The 23924-nt window shown below is 44.0% G+C and overlaps 4 protein-coding genes across 6 annotated transcripts; 1 reads left to right on the top strand and 3 right to left on the bottom strand.

The window, feature by feature from the left end:
• The first annotated feature begins 793 nt into the window (after positions 1 to 793).
• Positions 794 to 12813, top strand: dnmt1 (DNA (cytosine-5-)-methyltransferase 1). Its single transcript, XM_079177379.1, has 34 exons — positions 794 to 998; positions 1439 to 1475; positions 2083 to 2190; positions 2278 to 2515; positions 2627 to 2699; positions 2805 to 2895; positions 2995 to 3035; positions 3118 to 3172; positions 3851 to 3934; positions 4209 to 4318; positions 4448 to 4566; positions 4664 to 4756; positions 4835 to 4986; positions 5134 to 5321; positions 6486 to 6666; positions 7282 to 7379; positions 7606 to 7750; positions 7839 to 7954; positions 8034 to 8235; positions 8314 to 8447; positions 8535 to 8714; positions 8804 to 9028; positions 9108 to 9300; positions 9563 to 9653; positions 9741 to 9881; positions 9992 to 10274; positions 10358 to 10499; positions 10845 to 11011; positions 11141 to 11318; positions 11553 to 11748; positions 11837 to 12000; positions 12129 to 12245; positions 12395 to 12488; positions 12568 to 12813. The coding sequence occupies exons 1-34, from the start codon at positions 952 to 954 to the stop codon at positions 12603 to 12605; spliced, it is 4521 nt and encodes a 1506-aa protein (XP_079033505.1). The 5' UTR covers positions 794 to 951; the 3' UTR covers positions 12606 to 12813.
• A 715-nt stretch (positions 12814 to 13528) lies between these two features.
• On the bottom strand, positions 13529 to 16127 carry eif3g (eukaryotic translation initiation factor 3, subunit G; the record flags this gene model as incomplete). Of its 2 annotated transcripts, XM_079177894.1 has the most annotated exons (10): positions 16031 to 16127; positions 15894 to 15940; positions 15326 to 15414; positions 14990 to 15049; positions 14789 to 14893; positions 14492 to 14687; positions 14276 to 14392; positions 14052 to 14188; positions 13725 to 13831; positions 13529 to 13643 (listed from the first exon to the last, which is right to left on the bottom strand). In XM_079177894.1, exons 1-10 carry the CDS (start codon positions 16051 to 16053, stop codon positions 13628 to 13630), a joined length of 897 nt encoding a protein of 298 aa, XP_079034020.1. In that variant the 5' UTR covers positions 16054 to 16127. The 2 variants fall into 2 exon arrangements, with proteins under 2 accessions (XP_079034020.1, XP_079034021.1); XM_079177895.1 differs by lacking the exon at positions 13529 to 13643 and having other exon boundaries at positions 13721 to 13831.
• A 956-nt stretch (positions 16128 to 17083) lies between these two features.
• p2ry11 (purinergic receptor P2Y11) lies at positions 17084 to 18739 on the bottom strand. Its single transcript, XM_079176881.1, has 2 exons — positions 18597 to 18739; positions 17084 to 18181 (listed from the first exon to the last, which is right to left on the bottom strand). Exon 2 carries the CDS (start codon positions 18135 to 18137, stop codon positions 17178 to 17180), a length of 960 nt encoding a protein of 319 aa, XP_079033007.1. The 5' UTR covers positions 18138 to 18181; positions 18597 to 18739; the 3' UTR covers positions 17084 to 17177.
• A 785-nt stretch (positions 18740 to 19524) lies between these two features.
• ppan (peter pan homolog) lies at positions 19525 to 23285 on the bottom strand. 2 transcript variants are annotated; one of them, XM_079176880.1, is made up of 13 exons: positions 23090 to 23285; positions 22758 to 22928; positions 22418 to 22519; positions 22256 to 22306; positions 21900 to 22070; positions 21603 to 21679; positions 21307 to 21414; positions 21086 to 21209; positions 20921 to 20999; positions 20592 to 20721; positions 20343 to 20506; positions 20036 to 20256; positions 19525 to 20005 (listed from the first exon to the last, which is right to left on the bottom strand). In XM_079176880.1, exons 1-13 carry the CDS (start codon positions 23102 to 23104, stop codon positions 19736 to 19738), a joined length of 1683 nt encoding a protein of 560 aa, XP_079033006.1. In that variant the 5' UTR covers positions 23105 to 23285; the 3' UTR covers positions 19525 to 19735. The 2 variants fall into 2 exon arrangements, with proteins under 2 accessions (XP_079033006.1, XP_079033005.1); XM_079176879.1 differs by having other exon boundaries at positions 19525 to 20256.
• Between the last annotated feature and the right edge of the window lie 639 nt (positions 23286 to 23924).

Here is a 23924-nt window from a genome sequence, read left to right as displayed (position 1 = left end):
TATGTGATTGGGACTGGCGGTAAATGTGGCCTGGTTGGATTTGCATTTGGCATGTACAATATGACGGAGAGGATCCACAACCATGATTTGACAACCTGAAAAAGACTTTCCAGATTATCAATGACATAGTGCCACCTTGTGGTAAAATATGCGTATAGTCACATTTGTATTATATTTTCTCCAAAATAAATTTAACAACAGGTCTACTGAATAAAATCATAGAAGTTGCTAAAATGTACATCTTTATCTACTTTGTATCTACTTATAAAAAAGTAGATACAGATGTGAGAGACACAAAGAGAGCCCCATTCTACATCGGAACCGCAAAAATAACGTTATATTACAGCAGCAAAGTGAGTCATCTACAGCTGTTAGCCTGCATTAACACAACAACTCTATTGTCCACTGCAAGCACAGTGGCATCTATTATATGCGCTCATTCAATAGTATAGATAAGCTACATATACATTATCATCTCGAATGCAGGCATTTATTGCTATTATAGATCATTGGTAAACAGCATTCAGATTGCTTCCGCCTGGTCAGTCGTCCAAAGCATCTAGAAAACAGTAGGGGTAAGTCGAGTTATTTGTTGTTATTTTTTAAATACATATTTTTTACAATGCAATCACACGACCATCATACTCGTGTTTTAATAAGATCTTTATAAAACGAAAATGGGCTTCACATTCAGACGATGCAATCAGGAGGGAAATATTACGCAGCGTATTGAAAGTGTTTTACCCACACATCACTGAAGTGGTACAGTCCACAACACCCGGGTTTCCGCGCGAAAAGACGGCCCGCGCGCCCGAATTGCTTATAGTATCCATTGCTAGGGGACTACAGGCAGACGCTCTGGAGCCGCGCTGTAGGGACCAACGGCCGGTTTAAACATTGTTTTAACTGATTTTATCGTTTTTATCTCACTCGTTGAGCTAGCTGTTTGCCATGCCATCCAGGACTTCCCCGTCTCTGCCAGCGGATGTCAGGAAAAGGTACGTAAACGTTCCTTAACACTGAATGCTAATTTCGTTATGTTGTAGCATACAAGCAGCTTGATGTCTTGGTGAAAAAAGCCACAACAACGTAAATTAAACCCCGTGTAACTAGCTGCTGTGGCTGTCATGAGCAGGGCTGCCCCGTTTTACCTTTTTTGCTTTTATTAGCAGCTGCAGCTAGCGTTAGCTTGTTGTCACTTGACAGTCGGGACTGATGCTGCATTCACTTAACATTAGCCCCCTCTGTTAACGCTAGCCAGTTAGCATCTTTAGCCTGTCAATGGATGGAGCAGCGTGTGAGATTTGGCGCCACTCAGGAAGTTTTGTTCCCTATGTTTCTGCTAGCTCGCTGTCAACACGAGTTTTACTTCTATTCAGCCGTGTCAGGCAATGTGTCCGTGGATTAATATAACGTAGCGTTGTTTTGACTTCCACAGGCTGCAGGTGCTGGATGAGGACGGCTCTTCAGACGAGGTGGGTTCAGTTTCTGTTTATTCCTCTTGAACGGCTACATGTAGTTAAGTGTTAGCGTCACTCAGCTTCTCACTAATTGCTCTTACCGCTGACTCTTCAATTTGGGGTTTCTAAAGACCATTGAACGTGATTGCAGGTTCAAAGTATCCTGACGACTTAAATGGAAGCAGCACCCTTAATTGGTTTTCACTTATCAAAAATCTGCAATATTGTTTACTTCAATAAGTGTCTAGATATGCTTAAAAGCCAAGAGATGAACTGTTCATAGGATGCCCTCAATATACAAATCTAAGGGTTGCTCCATGGATGCCCTGCAGGTCATGAAATTTAATATGGATTTAATATCTTAAACACAATCACTGCCCCAAAGTGTCCTGAAGATATCATCAGTTCAGCTCTTGATGGAGTCATCCTGAAGATGAGTGTTTTTGTAAAGCATATGCGATCAGTTGGCATCTCTGGTTATGTTACACGGTGCATTTTAGGACAATAGTATCTGTGAGCACTAAAATCAAAGTAGAAATATGGTAGTATTTTACGGTAAACTGCCTTTTTAAAATTGAGGTTTACTGACCAGATCTCTTTTTTTCTTAAAATGTAATTCCAGGATCATGTGAAAGAGAAGCTGAAGTTGGTGCAGGACTTCCTGCATGTCGACGCTCAGGACCAGCTGACCAGCCTGGAGGAAAAAATGAAAAATTCAGAGATGACAATGGTCGGTGACTCTTGAAGATCATAACTAATCCTGAAATGTCTCCTCTTCATTATTTCTCCTGTGACCAATACCGTGTGCTTTCCTCAGGAGGTCTACATCTCTAAAGTAAAGGCTTTGCTGGGAAAAGAGCTTAGTCTCGAGAATGGCTCGCATGTCGACGGCGTGGAGCAGAATGGAAAGACCGTCGTCACAAATGGTTCTAACAAAGAAAAGAACAGTGAAGATGCAACCATGGACGTACAGGAGGAAGAGGAGGCTGTCAAGTCGCCAACTGCTTCCAAAGGGAAAGGTGGACGCAAGAGCAAAACAAATTCTGACACTAAAAGTACGTTTTAGAGTTCTTATTAATATTTGTCCCAGATGAGAGTGATTCACAAATGAAATGCTTTAAAAGGAAGCTATAGGATGAACTGAGTCTTGTTTCTGTTCATTGCAGAGTCTCCAGCCAGTACCAGGGTTACAAGAAACGCTGGGAAACAGCCAACCATCATGTCAATGTTCTCTAAAGTGTGCGTGAATGAATTTTATCTTGTAATTCATACTTTTGTACTCTTATCTTCTGCTTCTTTTACATGTACGAGAGTCTTTATTCTGTTTTTACTTCTGTCTTGCAGTCAAAAGCGAAAGTCTGAAGACTTGAATGGAGAAGCTGCTAATGGACAAGATGAAGTGAAGAAAGAGAAGGAGGAAGATGATGTTGAGGAGGTGAGTCATTTCTATGTTCCAGTGATGTTTAAACCTAAAGAGCTGTGCCTGTAAATATCTGGTGTGTAACACGGCCCATACTTTATTTATCTGTTGTAGTCTCGGGAGGAGAAGCGTCTTAAAGTGGAATCGGATGAAAAGTAAGTCTCTCTCTCTCTCTCAACATTAGTGATGGTGACGGAGCTCATACAACATAACGTACTAATCCTTTTCTTTATGCAGGGCTGCTCCAGAAACCTCCGAGAGCGAGGTCACGAAACCGGTTTCTGCTGCAAAGGTAATGACTTGTTATTGAGCTCAGTGTAGTAGCTGTAAACACGGTGTCTGCAGGTCCTTAAAGCCTCTGAACACCTGCACAGGTGTGTTCACTTAATCAGGCTGATTAGACCGCTGTGCGGGTTGAAGCCGGCTAATCAACCAGATTAACTGAAAACACCTGTGTGGGTGTTAAGAGGCTTTAAAGAGTCTTCGATTACATTTAATGGGCATTGAAAGTCATTACATAGTCTTGCATTTGAATTATTGAAATCTAATTCCATGCATCTATTTTTGTCAAACTTAGTGAAGTTCTCAGTCATCAGAGTTAACGCATATAACTCTGTTTACCACTTAACTAAATATACGTGTTATGAAATACTTCTACATGAACCCTGTTCACTTAATACTTGTCATATTTACCTGTAGAAGGCAATCTACAATGTGTTACAGCAGAACCAAAGGAAACTGTTTCTACCTAAAACTGTGTTCTGTGTTAGACCAAATGTTAGTACTTACCTTGATGATGCTTATTTAAATATGGAAAACGGTATACATATTTGTCTTAAATTTCATTATTTGTCCTAACAAGGTAATGAAAGCATTACATTTCCCTCCGGACTCCATGCGTAAAGGGATTTTGTTCAGCCTTAATGATTCTGACTGATGCAACCTGTTTAATCTTTTTATTTTATTTCAGACACCGCCCCCCAAATGTACAGACTGCAGACAATACTTGGATGATTCTGATCTCAAGTTCTTTCAAGGGGATCCTGATAATGCGGTGAGAACACTTTATTATCTGTGTTCTTTGTAAAACCGCAATATATATTTTGAATAGACTACATTTTGCATGCAGTTTGTCACATGAAACCCTTGATTTATTTGTCTTGAGCACAAGCCAAGTGCCATATAGTCCCGTTGTATTCAGGAGTCATCTTGAAACTATGCAACTCTCACCAAAACAATCTAGATTGATCTACAGGACAAATATGTATTTCTTTTGTATCTAACTTGAGCAGAAGAATGTGAAACCCTAAACATTGTGCTCTCTAAAGCTGGATGAACCAGAGATGTTAACAGACGAGCGTCTTTCCCTGTTTGACTCCAACGAGGATGGATTTGAGAGCTACGAGGATCTGCCACAGCACAAGATCACAAACTTCAGGTCGGTTATTCTTCTTAGACGTCAGCGTTTAGGCGACACTCGTTGGACTAGTGCTGCTGATGTCATGCTGCTAGTATGAAGCTTGTTGTACTGCAGCACCTGACTCCGTTGCGGCGGTCTGTCTTGCAGCGTGTATGACAAGCGTGGACACCTTTGTCCGTTTGACTCTGGACTGATCGAGAAGAATGTGGAGCTCTACTTCAGCTGTGTGGTCAAACCCATCTATGATGACAACCCGTGCTTGGATGGTATGAAGTCCCACATTTCAAGAATGGAAACGTTGTAAATGTTCTTTACAAATGAGCCGATGTTAACGTGTGTGGTATTATTGTTATATTTGTTCAGGTGGTGTTCCTGCCAAAAAGCTTGGCCCCATCAATGCTTGGTGGATCACTGGTTTTGATGGTGGAGAAAGGGCTTTAATTGGTTTCACTACAGGTAGCTAAGTTCCCTCCTCCACATTCTCATGATGTTCCCTGTATGGTGTTCTAATGGTCATCGATCTTCACTATCCAGCTTTTGCCGATTACATCCTGATGCACTCCAGTGAAGAGTACGGACCCATCTTTGCTGTGATGCAGGAGAAGATCTACATGAGCAAGATCGTGGTGGAGTTCCTCCAGAAGAATCCTGATGCTTCTTATGAGGACCTTCTTAACAAGATTGAGGTGAAGACTCTTAGTTATTCACAACTGCGTCCTGCAAAGGATTATTTGACATTTCATTCCTCAGTGTAATCTGTCTCACACTGAGGAATGAAACATACTGTAGCCCTTAAAAAGACACCAATCGGCTTCTGTTTCTCTGGTCCTCAGACAACCGTTCCTCCTGCAGGGCTGAACTTCAACTGCTTCACGGAGGACACGCTGCTGCGCCACGCCCAGTTTGTGGTGGAGCAGGTGGAGAGCTACGACGAGGCCGGCGACTCTGACGAGCAGCCCATCATCGTTACGCCCTGCATGAGAGACCTGATCAAGCTGGCTGGAGTCACTCTGGGGAAGAGGTATGGCTGAACGATGATTAGGATTTATTGTACCAAGAAAGCTTTCTTAGCTGCTTTAGGTCAAAGAGAAAACAACATATTTAATGAATGAAACCTCCCCGTTTTCAGCGTCATCGGGTTTATCTGGCAAAAGCACCTTTGAAACACAAATGCTTCAGGAAGTTCTCCACTTTTTTTGTTTGTTTGTGTGTTTCTGCTCCTTGTTCTCCCTAATGTCTAACATTCTTTAACATTTCCTAACGCAGCATGCTGCTGTACTGGTAGGTCGGCCTTCTGAATGCATCCTGAGCTTGTATGGTGGTGTGTTATTGTGAAAGAAGCTAAATGGACCAAAAGAGCATTATACCAGAGTTCACGCTAGCATTTTGGAGTTGATTATATAAAATGTGTCCGAAAGACTTAAAACCGTTTAAAGTACTTGTGTTTATATGGCTATATAACAAAAACTTAATTCTGTTATGCTCAAATATGCAAAATTGCTGCACATTTCAGTCAAGCCGACTCTGTCTGTACTACTGGCATCTACATATGAAAACAACAGAACATATTGAGTCTAATTGGCTGAAGTGATTACATTTTCAGTTTAAAGGAAGTCTTAATGCAGAAGTGGCAAAGCCTTTAAATTCAACAGGTTTTCTCACTGCAATTAATCCATGTTAAAAATAAGTTGGTTTCTTTGTGGCGATGATTCTCATTTGCTGACTCAACTTTGAGGTTAATGTGTTGCACTAGATGTATTATATTAATATAAAACAGTTGGGTTGTAGCTGGCCTTTCAGTAGGCTGTAGTTAACCTCAGTCATTTAGTGAGAAAGACAACACACTTTATTTTGTGAAATTTCCTGGAAGAATCCTCAAAGTCTTACAGCAAAGCTTGTTTATAAAACCTGTTGGTTTGCTAGATGAGATCACAAACTCTAAACCATCAGTCGTAACACTGTTGGTGTTTTCTGTGCAGACTAGAGTTTGTTAAGAACGTTGTTGGCCGGTTGAGTCTAACGGGAACTCTGCATTGAACAGCTTTACTGTGTCTGTTTGCTTGTTTCTTGTGTTGCATGGCCTGATGCTGTGGTGATTTTGATGCCATCGCTCCACATCTCATCAGGTGTTTGGTCCATTTGGCTCGACCGTTTCCTCTGAACACAAACTGTATTCTGTTGACAGGAGAGCTGCCAGACGACAGGCCATTCGTCACCCGACAAAGATCGAGAAGGACAAGGGGCCGACTAAAGCCACCACCACCACGCTGGTGTACCAGATCTTTGACACCTTCTTCTCCGATGAGATAGACCAGAATGATAAAGACAGTGCTGCGGCCAAAAGACAGCGCTGTGGCGTTTGTGAGGTGAGTCTAATGAGTGCTGCTTCACTTTCATAGCCAGTGTCGCGTGTGCATTTGATTAGTGTAGAAATGTTCAGAGTATCGGCCCAACCAGGTACCCAACAGGTCATTATTCCCCCTCGAATAGCTGATATATTACTGTGAAAACATCTTCAAACGACTAGTTATTCACATTTACTAATGTAACCAGTACTTATTTTTAGTAAATATGAGCTTCAACGCATCATAATATAACTCTATGCAGCCTTTATCGTTTGCTGTTGGCATCGTTATTTATCTGAGCGGGACTGTGCTGCACCACCTGCTGCTAACGTTAGCGCTCATATGTTGTTTACAATGTGGCATTATCGTGGCAGAAATGGGATGCATGCGTGTGTAACCACAAGAGTGTAGTATTAGTTTGCACACGTGCAGTATGGATCAGGTAGTGAGTGACATTTCTTCCTGTGTGGCATGAATCAGTTAAGTGATGTCGGATCGGCGCATAGACTCTGATACCAGATGAAGCATTTCACGCCGTATCGGGACGTGTTTCTGATACTGGTGTCAGAACAATTCTAAATTTGTGTCCTATATAATACGCCATGTTTGAAATGCATTTTCTTTCATTGTCTCCAGGTTTGCCAATCTCCTGATTGTGGCAAGTGTCCAGCTTGCAAGGACATGATCAAATTTGGGGGAAGTGGCAAAAGCAAGCAGGCTTGTAAGCAGAGAAGGTAAGAGCGTCTTCTCTTCAGTTTAGTCTGTAAGTGATGTAAATCTGCAGCCTTAATATGTTTTTACACTTTCTTTGACCAGTTTCTCACTTTAGTTACTTGATGTGCAATTAACACCTTTAATGTTGAAGAAAAGATGAGAATTTTAAATGATGCTTTCATGTGCTGTGACGTGGACCCGTTTAGTCCTAAATTACTCTTTTGCTGACCTGCATCATTTGTTTAGATGCCCAAACCTCGCGGTAAAGGAGGCTGAAGACGATGAGATCGTTGTCGAGGATGTTCCAGTGGAGAAGGCGAAGAAGGTTTCTCAAGCTAAGAGGAAGAAGCAGACTCAGTGTAAACTGTCTTGGATCGGAGAGGCTGTTCAGGTGTTTGTCGCCCTTACGTGGTTGTTAAAATAGTGTTTCTGTCGTGTATGAGGATCCAGCGGTGTGTAAATGTATTTGTCTCCTTCAGACTGAGGGGAAGAAGCAGTACTACAGGAAGGTCTGTGTGAATGACGAGGAGTTGGAGGTGGGCGACTGTGTCTCCGTTTCATCAGAGGATCCAACATTGCCTCTGTATCTGGCACGGTATGACATTTTATTTAGACTCTATGAAAACAAGTTGTCAGCGTGTCTTGTATGATTCTAACGATGTCTTCACTCTCAGGATCGCGTCGCTGTGGGAGGACAACAATGGGAAGATGTTTCATGCCCACTGGTTCCATCGTGGGACTCAGACAGTGCTGGGAGAGTCCTCTGATCCACTGGAGCTCGTCATGGTGGACGAGTGTGAAGACATGCTGCTCAACTATGTGCAGGGCAAAGTTAACGTCATGTACAAGGCCCCATCGAACAACTGGGCCATGGAGGTAAGCTAACTTGACAACAGGAGAGGTTGCTGTTTGCTAAACGGTTTTCTTGACCTCATGGTTGCATTTGTATTCTAGGGTGGCATGGATTCAGAAATCAAGGTGATTGAGGATGACGGGAAGAGTTTCTTCTACCAGTTCTGGTACGACACGGACTACTCCCGCTTTGAGACGCCTCCCAAGACCGCTCCATCAGAAGACTCAAAGTTCACGTAAGCACCGTCCACATGCGTTTGTACTGTACGTGTGAGCGTAGCTTGTGTTTTTCCTTTACCTTGTTGTGGATGTGTTCCTCTCAGGTTCTGTTGCAGCTGCGTTCGGTCAAAAGAGCGAGAGGAACGGGAAAGGCCTCGTGCATTTGAACCCATCACAGACAAAGACTACGACTCCAAGGCGCTCTATGCTCTGGCCTGCTTCCAGGGGGAGCAGTACAAAGTGGGAGACAGTGTCTACCTGCATCCCGACTCTTTCAATTTCACGTGAGTGAAGTAATTCAAAGTGTTTAATTTACGCAAACCTGTACGAGAAAATGTCTACGAGACTCACTGCCTCTGTTTCTGTCCCTCAGTGTGAAGCCAGCGAGTCCAGTGAAGCGCTCGCACAGGAAAGAGGATGTGGATGAAGACTTGTACCCAGAGTATTACAGGAAGTCCTCGGACTACATCAAGGGGTCAAACCAGGACGCTCCAGAGCCTTTCCGCATCGGGCGCATCAAGGAGATCTTCTGTCACAGACGCAGCAACGGGAAAGCCGACACCTCGGAGGTCAAACTGCGACTCTACAAGTTCTACAGGTGAAAAGCATCACAACTCAAGGTTTGATCTGTCACTAATACGTGTTCAGAACTAACCAGTGTTCGTCTCCTCTACCAGGCCCGAGAACACTCACAAAGGGGTCAAAGCCAGTTACCACTCAGACATCAATCAGCTGTACTGGAGCGACGAAGAGGCCACGGTCAGCATGACGGAGCTGCTCGGCCGCTGCCAAGTAGAATACGCAGAAGACCTGAATGAATCAGTCCAGGACTATTCCAGCGGGGGACCTGACCGCTTCTATTTCCTGGAGGTATAGTAGCACTATCTGCATCATTTCAGATTTGGTCAAACTTTGCACACACATGAATGTGATCATTGTTTACAAACTGTAAAAGGGTCTATGGGCTTAAATAAAGCCATAAAATGCATTGTATAAGTGTACAAGTCTCTTACTGTTTAAGATGAAAACGCTATCAAAAGTGCTAAGTTTAAAAGATTGTTGAAATGTAATGCCTGTACTTGAACATATCTTCAATGCAGTGTGTATTCTTCTACATGTTCCTCTATCACAGGCCTATAATGCAAAATCAAAAAGTTTTGAAGATCCTCCAAATCATGCCCGCTCAGTTGTTCATAAAGGCAAAGGAAAGGGCAAAGGGAAAGGTGAAAATAAACACACAGATTTTATTTATCTAAAATTGGTTTAATGCTCACTTAAGTCCTAATCCAATGATCATTGTTCTCTACCAGGTAAAGGCAAAGGAAAGGCTGCTGCTGCACAGGAAGCGCAGGACTCTCAGAATGACCCACAGACACTTAAATTTTCCAAATATCGCACGCTGGATGTGTTTTCTGGCTGCGGTGGACTCTCTGAAGGCTTCCACCAGGCTGGTAAATGCCTGTTCCCTGCCACTCTCTAAATATGTTGCACAGATGTGTTTGCAGCTGCAGTTGTTGTTTCCCAGTACGATGGTGAAAACGTGCCTGCTGGTTTCCTTCAGGTATGAATGAGACTCTGTGGGCCATAGAGATGTGGGAGCCTGCAGCACAGGCCTTCAGGCTCAACAACCCCGGCACCACGGTGTTCACAGAGGACTGCAACGTCCTGCTCAAGCTGGTCATGTCTGGAGAGAAGACCAACTCTCTGGGCCAGAAGCTGCCTCAGAAGGGGGACGTGGAGATGCTGTGTGGAGGACCTCCTTGCCAAGGCTTTAGTGGGATGAACCGCTTCAACTCTCGCACCTACTCCAAATTCAAGAACTCACTCGTGGTCTCTTATCTCAGGTCGGTGTCTGTGAGTTAGTGTAACCATGATGCAGTACAGACCACACGAGTGCACATTTACAATAAGTCTTCCTCTGTTGCAGTTACTGTGACTACTACAGACCCAAGTTCTTCCTGCTGGAGAACGTGAGGAACTTCGTCTCATTCAAAAGCTCCATGGTCCTGAAGCTGACCCTACGCTGTCTAGTGCGGATGGGCTACCAGTGTACCTTTGGCGTCCTTCAGGTGGGTCTGACCCGGGTTATTATCGTGACCTAAAACCAAAGTAAGCAGTGAAAAATATAAAGTTAAGAAAAACTAGACTGAAACAAAATGGCCTGGTTTCAAATAGTTTTTAGTTGGATCAATATCACAACTATTGTGACATTGAACAGACTTGACATCCCACGAGATGGTGCTATACTGCAATTAATCACTTAGTTTTTTTCACATGAAGTCCAGTCCTGTAGGATTGAAAAAGACAACCCTTTGCTCATAACAAAGTCACGGTTTCCCTCCCTGATTATTGGGGGTAAACTACTTCTGTGATGACTACGGTTGCTCTAACCTGCTCGCTGCGCTCCTCATCAGGCCGGTCAGTACGGTGTGGCTCAGACCCGCCGCAGGGCCATCATCCTGGCTGCTGCTCCTGGAGAGAAGCTGCCTCGCTACCCTGAGCCGCTGCATGTGTTTGCTCCCAGAGCGTGTTCTCTGAACGTGGTGGTGGACGACAGGAAATACGTCAGTAACGTCACACGGTAATGTCAACGTCCTCTTCTCTACCATGTAATGATCTCTAACCCTAGATCCACAGACTGGTACACCTCCTCGCATGGATCATAACGTCTTTTACGTGACCGTACACTAAACTGGTGTGTCTTGAACAGAGGTAATGGAGGAATCTACAGAACCATCACTGTCAGAGACACCATGTCTGACCTGCCAGAGATTCGTAATGGAGCAGCTGGGCTGGAGATCTCCTACAACGGAGAGCCTCAGTCCTGGTTCCAGAGGCAGATCAGAGGCACGCAGTACCAGCCGATCCTCAGGGATCATATCTGCAAGGTGAGTTGTAAGGCCAACAGCGTTTTCTCCTCCACAGATCTTATTTCAGGCATCTGACCACAAACTAGTTATAAATAAATAAGCTTTGAGATGGTGAACATTTTTGTAAATGCTGACTTGTTTGTTTTAGGACTCATTCCTGCAGCACTTTGTTTTGGTAATGTTTGATTGTAATGTGCTCACTTCTGATTGATGGAGAAAGCTACGTTTCTAATGCGACCTCTTGTGTCTCAGGACATGAGTGCTCTGGTTGAAGGGCGCATGCGTCACATCCCGTTGGCTCCGGGCTCCGACTGGAGGGATCTGCCCAACCTGGAGGTCCGAGTGAAAGACGGCACCATGACCAAGAAGCTGCGTTACTCTCACTCTGATAAGAAGAACGGCCGCAGCAGCACCGGTGCTCTCCGAGGGGTTTGCACGTGTTCAGGAGGTACGTAGCTCTAGTTTTCTACTTTAACAATGCCGGAGATCACTTTTCTGTTTTTGAGGCAGCTCTGACTGTGTCTGTGTCGCTGTAGGGACTCCATGCGACCCTGCAGACCGACAGTTCAGCACCCTGATCCCCTGGTGTCTGCCCCACACCGGGAACCGCCACAACCACTGGGCCGGACTCTACGGCAGACTGGAGTGGGACGGCTTCTTCAGCACAACCGTCACCAACCCTGAGCCCATGGGCAAGCAGGTACGTCAACGGGAATTTTTTTTTTTTTTAAGTAAAACGTATACTAATAGGACAGGAATGAGTTGATACCTTCAAGGCCTGTCAGATTTGTGGCCTTCTGAATCTAAATGTGATTGTTTTGATTTCAGGGTCGTGTTCTGCATCCTGAGCAGCACAGAGTGGTCAGTGTGAGGGAGTGTGCGCGCTCTCAGGGATTCCCCGACACATACCGCTTCTTTGGAAACATCCTGGACAAACACAGACAGGTAAAATCCTGACTTCATGTAAAGAGTCTGGTAAAGAAAGCAGTCTCTTCTTTTAGATCTTTATTTACTTTGTTGTATTCATCGAGACATCATCCTGTCTCTGACCTTAACCAGTCTGGTTGTGTAATGGCTTCTTCCTGTTTGAGCAGGTTGGAAATGCAGTGCCCCCCCCACTCTCCAGAGCCATCGGCCTGGAGCTGAAGAAGTGTGTGCTGGAGAGAATAAAGGAAGAACAAGCGTCAGGTGACTCTTCTGACTCTCCTCTCCTGATTCATGAAGCACTGAATATGCTGAGTTACTCACACGTTTCTCTCGTCCACAGAGACGGTGAAACGGGAGAAGATGGAGGTCTCTGACTAGTTCCTGGTTCCCCTTCCAGCAAGAATCGGTTCCACAAATCTCGATGCCAACGTTTCTTTTAACCAGCTGGTTTTTAACGGTGTCACATGGACATTCTGTGCCGTGCCATTCGATGTTTTTGTTTTAACTGCTTTTAATCATCATGTGGAATAAATTGTATGTAGTTTTTATATGTGTAATATTTCAAATAAAGCTCTTATGAAATTGATTATTTGTTGACTTCATGTATTAACATTGACAAGAAGCAAAGTTAATAAAGCAGGTATTAAAGGTTAAATACACATTGTTGGCTATGGTCACACCTACAATCTAATCCTGATTGCAGTTTACATTGCGTCGGGTGTATAACACTATGGATATGGTTTATCTACACAGTAAGAAAAACTGGCAGTGTTTATATAAAAGTGACATGCAGAAGAATTATAAAGGAAACCGTTAAAGTGGATACATGTTTTAAATTGGATGTTCACTCTTAAAGCTGACTGGATAAAGCCACGTTACCACAATCCCTTAGATACGTATTGGTTATTTTGATTTATGCTGCATTTGTTATACATTTGGGGTGATGAAAGTGTAGTGATCTCTGCAAATGCTCAAACACTTCAGGAGTAAAAGTCAGAACATGTTGCCTCAGACCCGAAAACTTTTTCATGCATCTGGTATGTCACCATTTGAGAAACCTAGCTAGTGTCCCGATAACTTTATTCATAATCGCGCTTTAGCGGCGTTAAGGAAGAGTTTGTGCTCACAAAAACTGACTTCAATGTGGCTTTAGTGAAGAGAATTATCTGCATATGAAGCCTTCTGCTTTCTCAGTCAGAACTGAGCTTACAGGTATCTAGCTTCAATACAGTTAAGTGAAGGTTCAGTCAGAATAAAAGCTGCCCTCAAATTTTAAAGCAACAAACTACAATGAAAACAAGGCGATTGTGACAATGTGAGTCTCTTTATTTAGGTAACGGCCACGTTTTACCACAACAATAAAATCTGGCGTCCTCCTCGAATGTATTCTGATGGATTCCTCAGTTGTTTGACGGTCTGCAGAGAGAATTCAATATGTTTAGCAACAAGAACAAAAAATATATATATACACACACAAACAATTAACTGACAACTTACTTGGCCCATTCAACATTGAGAATAAGATGATCGTATCCGAATCCTGACACTCCTGCGATGGCTCTGGATGCATCCTCCCGACGGTGGAAACTGATGAAGGCGAAGCCCTTCAGGAAACAAAGCAGATGATGCATCAGACAACTGTACTACTGTTGGCAGGGCCAGCTAGTATTTAATGCAAAAATACGTGCTACTTTTGTTCACTAGAAATACAAATACACCAGTCAACATACCGTCTACACCTTGTTGCACTGGTGTAAGAATTACAAATGATGTAGAAGAACGCCTCCTTTGACGTGTTTTTGTCTTCTTAAGACGAGCACTGACCTTTGACTGTCCAGTGTTCTTGTCCTTGGCCAGATAGATCCTGGAGATGGAGCCAAATGGTCTGAAGAGCTCCTGCAAGTCTGTCTCGCGGGTGTCCTCCGACAGATTGGTCACCCGAATAGTGGCGTTGTCATCAGCTGTCGAGGGCAAACGCATGCTGTCTATACTGAGCAACGCTCTTGATTCGAGTGAATAATGGGAATGAAAAAGGTGGATCTACTTACATCCCCCCCGCCGGTTGGGCTGCATGGACTCCCCTCTCCGCGTGCCTCCGTCCCTCAGGCTCGGGGGAACGTACTTCCCGGTCTTGCTCTGCGCAGGCTGAGCCGGCTCTGGCTCCGCTGGTGAAAGAGAAGAAGAGCAGGCCACACGTCAGTCATAATGCGAGGAACGTCTCACAAATCTACATCTGGATTGCGTGCACGGTGAGCTGACGGTACCAGAGCCAGCGGGCTTGTCCTTGTCTCCGGTGGAAAGCCCGAGCTGCTCAGCCAGCTCCTTCTGCATGGGGCCCAGGGTGTCCTTGTACGGACAGCGGGTGGTCCAATGGTCGCCTTTGCAGATACGGCAAGACACGATCTTCTGTCCTTTCAGCTTGTTCATGGGATCTTCATCCTGGTCTGTGGCGTTCAAGTCCTGCAAGAGGTTAGAAGAGGTACTCAGTCACGGTAAATAACAGACTGTGTTAGCGTTTATTATGCAGAAATAACCATTAAAAGGTCACAATGGATCCTCACCTCCTTGCTGGAGATGAAAGTCATGAAGACATCGTCACTGACTGTGGTGGTGGCCACGTTAGGACCGGCTGCATCAAACTCAGAGTTGCCAAATTTCTTCCAGTTCTGGAATGAGAGAAAAATAGAATCCATGACGCCTGACTTCACCCAAAGTCTGAACTTCAAAGTGAATTCAAACTAAATGCAGTTTAAAAAGCAAACCTTTCTCCTGGCAACAGCTTTAGAGGCTTTTCTTGTCTCGATCTTGAAGGTCCGCACAATCTACAGGACACACAGGCAGAACATGACGAGTTCAGTTAGTTCACACAAACGCAAAATGTATGTATGACGACTTCTGTTTTGCAGTGTTACAAATCAAAAAAAGGAAAAAGCTGACAGTCTAATAGATGAACAAAGAAACGCCTCTTCACCATCACGGTAACTGTACACTAATAAATGTACACCATCTTTAATAAACCTGTTTAAGAGCTGCACATGTGCAATGCAGACGTACACAAACCAGCTTTGTTTAGCATATCTTAGTACAACTTGGCTTACCTTGAACTTCTTTCCGTCATCATCTATTTTATATTCCGTGATGGTTTTTATGTTTCCTTTGATGGTTTCCTTGGGAGGAGGTAGTGTTCCTGACAAAAATAAATAAGTAAAGTTAGACTCAGAGCAAAAAGCCAGAACAAACAGACAACACTGTACTATCCTGTTGTGTCAACGCTGACTATGACGTAGCCCCAGTAGATGTCCTCTCTTGATCACATCTCAAGTTATTTATTGTTATTTCTAAAGCCAGTAACACAGCTAGCTTGCTAACTCTTAGCTATCATAACGTTCCCCAGCGAATGACACTGCCTACGTCACAGGCCACCGCATATGTCTGTTGGCTTCATATTTTAAAAACGTGTATTTATGTCATTCGGTCAAACGTACTAATCACATATTTTAAACGTCAGATAGCCGACACATCACCGGTATGTATGTGTGTTATCTGGAGTAATACGCCCGACAACCACGTGTGAGTGGAAGCCGCGTATCCGGCCTCCTCCTGCGGACACCAGGCTACGAGAGATGTGCTAGCATTAGCATGAGCTAACTAACGTTGGTTCTTTACCTTCGTCTACTTCCTCCTCGACTTGGTCTGCCCAACTGGGCTTGGAGCTGGAGGGGAGAGATTGATATTACATATTAGATCGATGATACATCGCCAATATATGCAGAAGTGAAATGTCTATTAAAAAACCCACTCACTCATCGTATTCAATCGACGGCATCTTCTCAGCTAGCTTAGCTTCAGGGCCGTAAAGAGCGGAGCACAGAGAGACGAGTCGAGCCGCCAATACACACACTTCCGGGACTTTAACTTTCGCAATAAAAGCACCACGTTTGTTTAACTTTTAGCTTCACAATAAGAGCCTTGTTTCTTAACCGGTGGTATAAAACTAAACTCTACTGGAGGGAGGTTGAAAATCATATTGAATCATATATGAATTTTGCTTTTGACATTGTCAATGCTTGATAAATGACGACAGAGGGGAGAAGTGACAGAGTCGTGTCTATACATCAGCTATTCTTGTCTATTTGTTAGAGAGAACAAAATGGAGAAAAGGTGTGTGAGTTTCAGGCGAGGAATAACTTTCAAGAGAGATAAAGAAACGTTATTTCTGCAGCTGTCACGGTCCCTCTGTTTGGTTCTTCTTCTGTGCTTTCTATCTCCAGGGCTGCAGACCTGATTGGGGAGTAATCAGTGGTATTGGACACACCTGGGCCTGCTGTGACCCCCATGAATAAAAACGTGTTTTTGTTGGCATCTCACTTGTCAGCCTCCACCCTTTTTTTGTGGCTCTTGGTTTCGTTTCTTTGTTTTAACAACACAACACCCATGCACCAAAGGTACATGCGTCCACTCACACTACTGCCATACATTTATTCTTACATTGTTTTTTGTCGCTGTTTCTGAGCCAGGCTGTGACAGCTGCACAACAATGTTTTTGTTATTTACTTCTCTGTAATTTATGCTTTTTTGTTAGTTGAGAATTGCTGAATGCATTCACCATTCATCTTCCAAAAGAACTGAAAACAAAACCCATATTTTATTACACAACAACTGGGATGAGAAGGTCTCAAGTCAACATGGCTTCATTAAAACACTTGCTCAAAGAGATCAGGATTCCTCTGTATCAAAGCTCAAGGCCTCTGATTACACAACCAACTATGCAGGATATTGCATTCTAATCAGATTTTTTGGTCAGACAGGAACTGAATCAGAATGATGATAATCAGAAAAAAAACAAGGCACATTACAGCAATGAAGACATATTTATTACAGAGGATTATGTTGCAAAGTCAGGAAACTAAAGCAAGTTTTTACAGCATGAAAACATGATGCACTTCCTCGTCAAGCAGCAGCCCTGTACTTCGTGCTCCCCCCCCTGTTGTCGTCCTCTCGGCTCTTCCCACAACAAGCCACTCTCATGCTGTCAAACAAAGCCATGTAAAGGATTGGATGGATGCACATGTTCAGAGTTGCCAGTCCTTTGGACACCTGGTACATCTCGTACACCCAACAGATGGCGTTTTGGGGATAATGGATTTTCCTGTACAAGTGCCAGATCTGGAAGACGTGGAACGGCACAAAGGAAATGGCATAAAGCACAATCACTGATGTGACTAACAGGGCTACCTTACGTTTCTCCAGTGTGGTGACACTGACGTTTTTCCACACCACGAAAATCACCACACAGTAAGAAGAGAAGGTAACCAGAAAGGGAACCAGACAACCAAACACAGCCAGGAATATTTTGTAAGTGAAGTGAGGGCTTTCATTCCCGAGACGCTCGGGACAGAAGGACACACACTGAATGTAGTCAGTCTTGTTCTTGTGCCTACTGGGGCAAACTGAGGCAAATCTCAGCACAGGGCAGGAAATGACTGCTACAAGGACCCAGATGAGGACACTGACGGCCTTGGCGTGGACGGGCTCTACGTGGGACCGGGTGAAGAAGGGAAACGCGAGGGCCACACACCGGTTCACACCGATCGCCATGACGAAGAAGATGCTCACGTACAGGTTGCAGGTGAAAAGAAACCTCTCGATTTTACACGCAGCCTCGCCAAACACCCAGTGTTTGTCCAGGGAGTAGTAGACGATGAGCAGAGGCAGGGTCAGGACATACAGCAGGTCACTGATGGCCAGGTTACAGGCCAGGACCACCCCGGTGTGCCAGTTCCGCCTCTCTCGGACCACCAGCAGCCACAGGGCGAACAGGTTTCCGGCCAGGGCCACAGGGAACTCCACGCCATACATCGAGGGCAGCAGGGCCTTGTGGCTCTTGTCACACGTGAAGTTATTCTCCATCTCGAGTTCAGCCCACGGTTACTTACCGCGTTGCCGTCCAAAATCTGTAATTTGAAGTATGTTGGTTAATACATTTGAATAAAAGTCAAATGAATTATGTTAAGTGCAGTTAATGTATGCAAAGTTTCTGAGACAGTGGGCACAGACATGTAAAAGCCCCCCCCCCCCCTTTCCGAAAGCCAGAGATTCAAAGAGACATATTTTTAGTAGATTTGTGTCTCTCTGTGCTCGTATTCCGTCTCTTTGTGGTTGTTTCACAACTTCAATCAGAGGCAGTGTGTCCAGTATGATCTTTCAGTAATCCGTGCATTAAATTAGGATTAAGAGGATTTTTCTTCTTTTTTTGAGGTAACAAATACAGTAGGCTGATACAATGTGACACTAAATGTTACATTTTGAATACAGAGACTCAATTTTACCCTTGGAAAATCAGAAATGTAAATGTTAACCTCCGCTTACCGTAAGCCAGCTTTGCAGAGCAGCGTGCGATAACCCGAGAGATCATTTCCTGTGTGATAACTGTAAAGACAAGCTGCTCACCCAGGCAGAGCAATGTGAGAGAGACATGGAGGGCTTTTAGAATTCTGACACTTAAATCAGTCACTTCCTCTTACGCAACTCAAAGAAACACTTGCATGCGCAAGCATCAACTTGCATGCGCAAGCCCAACGGTGGTAAATAGCCTTCAGTGTTAACCATTTCTATGACTACGGGCTTTAGGGGAGGGTTTTACATAAAAATGTAACCGTAATCACCGATCTGAGATCAGTCTTATAGTTACTGACAACTCGATCCTCACATGAAGACTTTGGAGAGCAGCTAATGAGTGTCGGCAGCTTAATTTACATTCCCTGGGTGCGGTCCTTAAGGTGTCCACTTGATGATTGACCCAGAATTGCAGAAGTAAAGTGATGATAAAACCTTTAAAGCCAAACATGGCTCTGACTTGTGTTTATGCCTTAAAGGAAATTGTGAACTAATACAGAGGTCAAAACTCATCAGTTCGTATGTTTTATTGATGCCTCTAAAGCTTTTCATTGTGTTAATCATAGTAAGTTGTTTAAACTGAGCCAAAGAGGTGTCCCCACATACATTGAGAGAATTCTGGCTTACTGTATGCGCACCAGACTATAATGGGGTAAAAGTGTCTCAGTCCCCTTTGGGGTTCGCAATGGTGTCCGACAAGTTCTGTTTATTCTATATATTGATCTGTCCAATATAATGAAAACCTGTAATACTGGTTGTAGGATTGGCAATACTCTGGTTAACCATATTATATATACATACACACACACTATATGTACTGTCTATGGTATTGCTAGGTCTACATGTACCTTTATTGTTTAACACCAAGAAACAGCAGCAGCTCCCAGACAAGAACAAAATCATCTTTTAACAATTTATTGAACAAGTACAATTAATCATACAGTGTGGAAAATAAAGCACTTTTGTTCTCTTCTGTCCGTCTGCTGATTTTCAGCAATAAACGGTCTCACAAACAAACATGGCTGGTTTAATAACAACTGGATGTTTGCTGCCACCTGGAGGTCGAGCAGAAAAACACATTCAAAGTCCAGAGAGGAGGAGGAGGAGGAGGATCAGCCTTTCCCCTTCCTCTGTTTGGAGCCATGCTTTGGACCCTTCTTCTTGAAGGCCGGCTTGCCTTTTGGACCTTTAGATTTGAAGGATTTGTCATTATTTTTATTTCCACCGAATGTTTTCTTGCCATCAAAATTCTTCTTCCCACCAAATTTCTTGTCCCGATCGCCAAATTTATTGTCCCGGTCACCAAATTTCTTGTTCCTGTCGCCAAATTTATTGTCCCGGTCGCCAAATTTCTTCCCTCCAAACGCCTTTCCTCCGAACGCCTTTCCTCCGAACGCCTTTCCTCCGAACGCCTTTCCTCCAGGCTTCATTTTCCTCCCAAACGGTTTCTCCCCGTCTCCGGGTTTCTTCCACCCCTTTCCCGTTTTGTCTCTGTGTCCTCCTGGACTGCTTCTCATGGGGGATTTATTGTCTCTGTCTTTTCTAAACGGTTTACCCGGGAATATCTTCCTCTTCTTGGCCGGGTCATGAGTCCTCTCTGAGCCGTGCCTCCTCTTGGAAGCGGGGAACATGTCTGCACATAAAAACGGAGTCTTGGTCAATAAATACGTTCAAAACAACCCGCAGAGCTAATGATTTATAGCACAACGTTATATTCACCTTCATCTGGTTCCTGTCCTACAGCCTGTCTGTAGTACTCCACCTCATCATCAGATTCAACAACAGCGACCTCGTTGTCCTGCATCCCGGGATCCTCCACCTCACTGTCCACTTCCTCTTCAACCTCGGCGTGTTTCCTCTTAATGCCGTCCAGGCTCCTTTTCCTGTTAGGAGGGGAAACAATAAGTGTTACACAGACGCAAAAAGAAAAAAGGCAGAAAGGTCTGATTGTCTACACGGCCAAATTACTTGTTGGCGTCTCGTTTCTCTTTCTTCTCAGCGACGTTCTGCTCCTGCTTTTTCCGGCGACCGGCCTTCTCCTTCAGCTGGGCCTCCTTCCTCTTCAGGATCTCCTGGATCTCCTCCTCCGTCTTGGAGACTTGCAAACAAAGTGCATAACAACTTCTCATTAGAAGACTATTTGTACCCGTTCCACATTACACCCTCAAGTCTTTTGATGTATCAGTAAGCGTTTACTTTTAGAGAAAAATCACAGAATTCAGAATGATTTTTTTCATCACGTACACCAGAACGTACCAAGCAGGAAGATCAAAGAAAAAGGACGGACGTGAACTCACTCGTGGTGTGATAGAGGACGCTCCCCTCTCCCATGCCGTCCTGTATCTTCACCAGCTGCAGAGTCATGCGAGGACCAATCTGAGGACAACACAAAGCAGCACGTCAGGTGCCATCCGAGCAACATCGTGACATCTTTAACGGCGTCGCTCGCTCGGCACTCTCACCTCGGTCAGACGGACGGCGCTCTGCTGGGACGCCATGTTGCCTCTGCCGGAGTAGACCTGCGGTAGCTCAGTGATGTTGTGCTCCCCGTCTTGCTCGGCTTCACTTTCCGAGAGGTTCGCTCCCCTGAGAGACGAAGGAGAGCGCAAAACAGATTAGTCATCAAGACCACGCGCCCTTTGACCTCGGGACTACGACGACTGTACCGTCACGTGCAGCTCACTTTATCATCAGCTCGCTGATGTCCTCAAACTTGCTCATGTTGGGGAACCTCTCCTGCATCAGCTTCTTCACGCCGCGGCTCATTCCCACGGGGACGACCTTCATGCTGCTGCAGGTTACAACACGTCAGGTGCGTCAGTGTGACGTTCACTCAACAACATACAGGACGTCTGGCTGTAGTGCTGCGGCTCATCAGTGCGTTTACTTTGAACATCACTGAACAGTCAAGTCACAATCTGTCATCATCTGAGCCGATCGCTGTGCAAAGACTAAAGTACGTGACAACATATTACTTACTAGTGACGAAATTCAATTTCCTGGGTCTCTGGGTTGTAATTCAGCAGCACACACCTCTTGATATTATTGAGGCTTATCTGGAAAACAACAGCATCTTATTTATTTATTTGCTAGAATTCAGGGTTAGCGGTTTACGATGCTGAAAGACTCAAAAGATTCAGAAATCAGAAAGCGTTTACTTTTAAAGCATCTTCAAAGGAAATCTCAGAAGACTATACTCTCATCATGTCAACGAGGCTTTCAATCTCGAGTCAGCCAAAGTGACGACGGGGCAGTATTTGGGCTAGAAGAACCTACCTTGTGCACATTGATGGAAGGAAACATGTTCTGAAACATGGTGGCCATGAGTTTGACGTGCATGCCGTCAGATCCAAAGTTATTGAGGATGAGTAGCGGGTGGTGTGTGAACTGCTGCTCGTGCATCCGATGCTTCTTCAGGGACGAAACCACATCTTTGACCAGAGAGTACTGAAAACATAAAGTTCAAAAGAGTCTTAAAAAGAGAAAATCAAGAGTTGAAAATGACTTTGACAGTTTGGGCAAATCAGTGCGTTTACTTTGAAAACATCACAGACAGTCATGTACTAAAATGTCGTCATCATCTGAGCCCATCTTGTCTACTCGTGTTTCGATCACGAGTTCAGATGTTTTACCTTGAGCACTTTGAAATGAAGCGTGGGGCCTTTGGGAAGTCGAGCAAGTCTCTGAAAGCACAAAATACATGTTGTTGAATGGTGGAACGGGCTTTACGTGGCACAACCGTACAGTCCTCCAGCACCAGAGAACGGCCTGCTCGTAGTGTGAGGTGGTCTCACCATGTTTATGCAGCTGGGAGTCTTGCTGAACATCATGAAGTGTGTCACTCCCAGTGGTCCTGCGATGGCTACAAAGTCTTTCAGCACGTTCTTCTTCCTCACCTGGTTCAAAGAAAGACAGGTCAGACATAGTGGATGTGACTCAGCAGGATAAGGCAATGGCGTTTAAATCTCGAGAAAACCTAAATATTTTCACTCAAATGTTCAAATAAAGCCTTTAAAACAACCACAGATCTACCCTTGTGGTGCCATTTAAAGCAACCGAATGAGTTCAGAGCACATGGCCTCGTCCAGCGGCGTGAACACTCTGTGCTGAAGACAGTTTTACAGTTCGACAGACCTTCAGAGACTCCGCGGTGAACGGCTCCATGACCCTCCGCACGTCCACGATGAGCTGACCCACGTTTTTCCCAATCTGACCCCGATTAAACACGAAGGAGTGGGGGACCGCGCCGTACGTCTCCTCGGCCACATGGTTAGCTGTGGCTCGGGACTTCTTCTGGTTCTTGGTCTGAAAGCACAGTAGTCATATATATATTGATCATCATGAAAAGAAAAGGGAAATAACATTTCACCGATTCCTGTGTGATTCGGATTTAAACTACAATAAAAGTGTTAAGCTCACATCAAGCTAACTCTCTTCACTCGTGGCTAGCACAGGCCGTTCCTTACCTTAGATTTGCCCATTATTCAGCGAAGTGTAGAGCAGCTAAAGTCATTAACATTAATAACATCTGTTGCTACCGCACTATCTCTACGCTTTCAACAGGAATCACGTTCATTATGACCGAGGATGTTGACGACAACTGTTTCAACGAGCGACGTTACAACGACGAAGTCAACGCAACACGTTCCACATGGTTCAGCCGCTGTGTGTCCTACACTAATGATTCCGTGTTGCTCAAACGTCTTGAAAAATAGTTCCGAGCAAACCACAAACCGCAAACAGTTAACCGTTATGAAGTGCGTAGTTAACTGCTAATAAATACATAATAAAGTTTGTATTTATCTTAATAACACAACGAAAAGTTTATTAAAGGTGTAACATAATAGGTAAGTTAGTTGAACTCAATAAATTAGTTTAATGATAAACTCATAAGGCTTTTATTATTAATTAAGCAGTCTGTAAACTCTTAACAATAATATAAAGTTGTAAACAAAACACAACATAAATAGTGAAAACAAATAAATATAGCATGGGTGGATATATACATTACATATACAGTAGTAATATTCTGTAATAATTAATTAATTACATTATTTTAATTTATTTTAACTATACAAATATAATCTATGCTATAATGTAAGCTATAATAATAATGTTTGTAAGCTACTTTAATATTTATGTATATTATGATAGTAGTACTGTGAACTGTAATACCACTTCTGAAATAGACAGTTGTAGTTGCGTAACGTGACCACTGGGTGGCGCTAAAGTAATAAGCATGCTAGCATTCAACGCCCTATGTTCAACGTCACTAGCATAAAGGCAGACACAACAGCCCAT

Source organism: Pholis gunnellus (genome assembly GCF_910591455.1).
Source record: "Pholis gunnellus genome assembly, chromosome: 17".
Lineage (NCBI taxonomy): Eukaryota > Metazoa > Chordata > Actinopteri > Perciformes > Pholidae > Pholis > Pholis gunnellus.
Note: the sequence above shows the minus strand (reverse complement) of the source record. Positions and strands in the feature narration are given on the sequence as shown.